This window comes from Pan paniscus, chromosome 7 (genome assembly GCF_029289425.2).
Source record: "Pan paniscus chromosome 7, NHGRI_mPanPan1-v2.0_pri, whole genome shotgun sequence".
NCBI classification, from domain to species: Eukaryota; Metazoa; Chordata; class Mammalia; order Primates; family Hominidae; genus Pan; species Pan paniscus.
This window is the reverse complement of record NC_073256.2, coordinates 101,946,945-101,951,925: the sequence shown is the minus strand read 5'-3', so window position 1 is coordinate 101,951,925 and position 4,981 is coordinate 101,946,945. Positions and strand designations below refer to the sequence as shown.

The following is a 4,981-nucleotide window of genomic DNA, read 5'->3' as shown; positions in this document are numbered from 1 at the left end:
TGGGAGAGAAGTGGGTGCGGTCCACTTCCTGTCCTCAATTTGCCCGCAGCGGAGGAGTGCAGAGAGCAGGGAAACGCAACCCCAGAGAGATCCTGCCCTGCAGCATGCAGCAGACTGCTGGCCCAGTCCTGGCTCCATGGGGTGCTGTGTGGGCCCAAGCAAGTTGACCAAACTCCCTGACGCTGAAATGAATCCTAGGTGGCCCAATTCCAGTAGCCATTATAGGACTGCCCTGCAGGGACAGTTAATTAACTCAGGAAAAGCAACCTAGCTCCAAGGTTAGCAACCAGGAGTTCCAGTTGATTCCATTAGTGCACCCCTCGAGGCATTCCCAAGCTGGAGTCTGGTGGAAGATGAGGCTCAGTGTGATTGGATGGAAGCAGCAACCTATCAAGGAGAAGTCCTACCCACTCTGCCCTGTGCGTCTATAAAGGCGACGGGTGGCGGCCGCGGCACTCATTGAAGCCGCCAGTTGGGAGAGGAGCAGAGCCAGGCCGGTGCTCCCGAAGGCAGCAAGATGTTGCGAGCCACAGCTCCCTGCTGGTTCCCACCTGGATACCCAGAAGCTAAGAAGGTGGCCGAGGAGGCGGCCCTGGAGGCAAGAAGCCGCCAGTTGGGAGCGGAGCAGAGCCAGGCCGGTGCTCCCGAAGGCAGCAAGATGTTGCGAGCCACAGCTCCCTGCTGGTTCCCACCTGGATACCCAGAAGCTAAGAAGGTGGCCGAGGAGGCGGCCCTCGAGGCTCCAGAATTCCCCCTGCCCTCTCATCAGCCTGCCCAGAGCTTCGGGCTCCGGGTGCCCCAGATGCACAACCAGGCCTCCGCATTTGTGGACATCCAGGCGGAGCCCCAGAACAGGGGTCCGGCGGTGCCCCCAGCGTGTCCCAAGGTGGTGACGGAGGCGTGCTACTTCCCTGCACAGAGGGGATCGGCCTGCTGCTTGCCAGCCGCCCCAAGGCTGACAGAGAGGCCCTCGGGAGTCCGCATCTCAGCCCCCAGGAAGAGGAAGACGATCGCCCAGTCTTCCAGCCCTTGCTTGGTCACAGGTTGCACAGATGCCAAGAGAACCCGCGTGGCCAGCAGCAGCCAACGCTCCAGTGGCTCCAAGGTCGGCAGACAGCCAGGGAAGACGCGCAACAGGTCAGGGATGGCATGCAAGACCACCACCACCATCAGCTCTAAGCGAATCGTCCGTCGTCCATCCTTACCGAGTTTGAAGAAACCTATTGTCCTCCGAAGGTCTGGGTGCCAAGTCCCCACCGTCCTCCGCCGAGGCTATCTCCAACTGTTCACCGAAGAGTGTCTCAAGTTCTGCGCCTCCAAGCAGGAGGCCGAGGAGAAGGCGCTGAACGAGGAGAAGGTGGCCTACGACTGCAGCCCCAACAAGAACAGGTACCTGAACGTGGTCCTGAACACCCTCAAGAGACTGAAGGGCCTGACCCCCAGCTCCATGCCGGGCCTCAGCAGGGCCGCCCTGTACAGCCGCCTCCAGGAGTTCCTGCTCAGCCAGGACCAGCTCGAGGAGAACGGCTACCCCTTCCCGCACCCCGAGCGGCCCGGAGGCGCCGTCCTCTTCACTGGCCAGGGGAAGGGGCCCGGCGACTCCTCCTGCAGGGTCTGCTGCCGTTGTGGCACCGAGTACCTGGTGTCCTCCTCGGGCCGCTGTGTACGCGACCAGTTGTGTTATTATCACTGGGGGCGGGTCCGCTCGAGCCAGGTGGCTGGAGGCCGGGTTAGCCAGTACACCTGCTGTGCAGCTGCTCCTGGCTCTGTGGGCTGCCAGGTGGCAAAGCAGCACGTGCGGGACGGCCGCAAGGACAGCCTCGATGGCTTCGTGGAGACCTTCAAGAAAGAGTTGTCCAGAGACGCTTATCCAGGAATCTACGCCTTGGACTGTGAGATGTGCTACACCACGCATGGCCTAGAGCTGACCCGCGTCACCGTGGTGGACGCCGACATGCGAGTGGTGTACGACACCTTCGTCAAGCCCGACAACGAGATCGTGGACTACAACACCAGGTTTTCCGGAGTCACCGAGGCCGACGTCGCCAAGACGAGCATCACCTTGCCCCAAGTGCAAGCCATCCTGCTGAGCTTTTTCAGCGCCCAAACCATCCTCATCGGGCACAGCCTGGAGAGCGATCTGCTGGCCCTGAAGCTCATCCACAGCACCGTGGTGGACACGGCCGTGCTCTTCCCGCACTACCTGGGTTTCCCCTACAAGCGTTCCCTCAGGAATCTCGCGGCCGACTACCTGGGACAGATCATCCAGGACAGCCAGGACGGCCACAACTCCAGCGAGGACGCAAACGCCTGCCTGCAGCTGGTGATGTGGAAGGTCCGACAGCGCGCCCAGATCCAGCCACGCCACCGGTCCGCCTCTCCCGCCGCCCTGGCCTGTCCTTGGCCCCAGGCCCCTTCCACAACCGCCATCAGTCCTGAGAGCTCACCCTGTCCACCTCGCCGCAAGGCCAAAGAAACCGGAGCAGTCGACGGCAGGAGAGGGCAAAAAGCCAAGAGTAACCCCAACCGGCCACTCCCAGTCCCCCGGAATCCCTGCCGCGGACCCTCGGGCCTGTCCCCATCCCTCTGCCCTTCCCAGACCTCTGTCCTTCCACTAATCGCCTCCCGCAGCACCGAGCCGCCACTCCCAGTCCCCCGAGTCCCTGCCGCGCCCCCTCGCGCCTGTCCACATCCCTCTGCCCATCCGAGACCTCTGTCCTTACACCACTAGCCACCCCACGTGGGACTTCCATGGCCTCTGAGTACAAGGCCAGCCCCCCGGCCCACCAGCTTTCTGAATGTGTGCTTACCTGTTTTTCTCGAGAGGCACCACAGTGAGGTGGGTGAAGCACTTAGGCTCTGGAGTTAGATATCTGGGTTCAAGGCCAAATTCCACCACTTACTAGGTTTCTAATATTGCACAGATAATGTCTTTGCGCTTCTACCTTTTGATCTTTAAAGTGTGATCAAAAGAGACTTAGACTCCCACATCATAATCATGGGAAACTTTAACAGCCCTCTGTAAACATTAGACAGACCAACGAGACAGAAATCTAAAAAGGATATCCAGGAATTGAACTCAGCTCTGCACCAAGCGGACCTAGGAGACATCTACAGAACGCTCCACACCAAATCGACAGAATATACATGCTTCTCAGCACCACATCACACTTATTTCCACATTGACCACATAGTTGGAAGTAAAGCACTCCTCAGTAAATGTAAAATAACAGAAATTACTACAAACGGTCTCTCAGACCACATTGCAATCAAAGTAGACCTCAGGATAAAGAAACTCACTCAAAACCGCTCAACTGCATGGAAACCGGACACCCTGCTCCTTAATGAGTACTGGGTACATAACGAAATGAAGGGAGAAAGAAAGATATTCTCTGAAACCAATGAAAACAAAGGCACAACATACCAGAATCTCTGCGTCACATTTAAAGCAGTGTGTAGAGGGAAATTTATAGCACTAATTGCCCACGAGAGAAAGCAGGAAAAATCAAAAATGCATACCCTAACATCACCATTAAAAGAATGAGAGAAGCAAGAGCAAACACATTCAAAAACTAGCAGAAGGCAAGAAATAACTAAGATCCGAGCAGAACTGATGGAGATAGAGACACAATAAACCCTTCAACAAATCAATGAATCCAGGAGCGGGTTTTTTGCAGTGATCAACAAAATTGATAGAGCACTAGCAAGACTAAGAAAGAAGAAAAGAAAGAAGAATCAAACAGATGCAGTAAAAAATGATAAAGGGGATATCACCACCGATCCCACAGAAATACAAACTACCATCAGACAATACTATCAGCACCTCTAAGCTAATGAACTAGAAAATCTAGAAGAAATGGATAAATTCCTGGACGCATACAACCTCCCCAGAGTAAACCAGGAAGAAGTTGAATGCCTGAGTAGACCACTAACAGGCTCTGAAATTGAGGCAATAATTAACAGCCTATCAAGCAATAAAACTCCAGGACCAGACGGATTCACAGCCGAATTCTACCAGAAGGACAAGGAGGAGCTGGTACCATGCCTTCTGAAACTATTCCAATCAACAGAAAAAGAGGGAATCCTCCCTCACTCATTTCATGAGGCCGGCATCATCCTGATCCCAAAGCCTGAGAGAGACACAACCCAAAAAGAGAATTTTAGGCCTATGTCCCTGAGGAACATCGATGGGAAAATCCTCCATAAAATACTGGAAAACCGAATCCAGCAGCACATCAAAGAGCTTATCCATCATGATGAAGTGGGCTTCATCCCTGACATGCAAGGCTGGTCCAACATATGCAAAACAATAAACATAATCCAGCGTATAATCAGGACCAAAGACAGAAACCACGTGATTATCTCAACAGATGCAGAAAAGGCCTTCGACAAAATTCAACAGCCCTTCATGCCAAAAACTCTCAATAAATTAGGTATTGATGGGACATCTCCCAAAATAATACGGGCTATTTAGGGCAAACCCACAGCCAATATCATACTGAATGGGCAAAAAGTGGAAGCATTCCCTTTGCAAACTGCCACAAGACAGGGATGCCCTCTCTCACCACTCCTATTCAACATAGTGTTGGAACTTCTGCCCAGGGCAATCAGGCAGGAGAAAGAAATAAAGAGAAATCAATTAGGAAAAGAGGAAGTCAAATTGTCCCTGTTTGCAGATGACATGATTGAATATTTAGAAAACCCCATCGTCTCAGTCCAAAATCTCCTTAAGCTGATAAGCAACTTCAGCAAAGTCTCAGGATACAAAATCGAGGTGCAAAAATCACAAGCATTCTTATACACCAATAAGAGGCAAACAGAGAGCCAAATCATGAGTGAGCTCCCATTCACAATTGCTTCAAAGAGAATAAAATGCCTAGGAATCCAACTAACAAGGGATGTGAAGGACCTCTTCAAGGAGAACTACAAAGCATTGCTCCACGAACTAAAAGAGGAGACAAACAAATGGAAGAATATTCCA

General features: G+C 53.3%; 1 protein-coding gene across 1 annotated transcript; it reads left to right on the top strand.

Moving 5' to 3' along the window:
- Nucleotides 1–658: 658 nt before the first annotated feature.
- Nucleotides 659–2,731, top strand: LOC134730919 (exonuclease GOR). The gene has a single exon (XM_063606593.1). It carries the CDS (start codon nt 659–661, stop codon nt 2,729–2,731), a length of 2,073 nt encoding a protein of 690 aa, XP_063462663.1.
- The last annotated feature ends 2,250 nt before the right edge of the window (nt 2,732–4,981 follow it).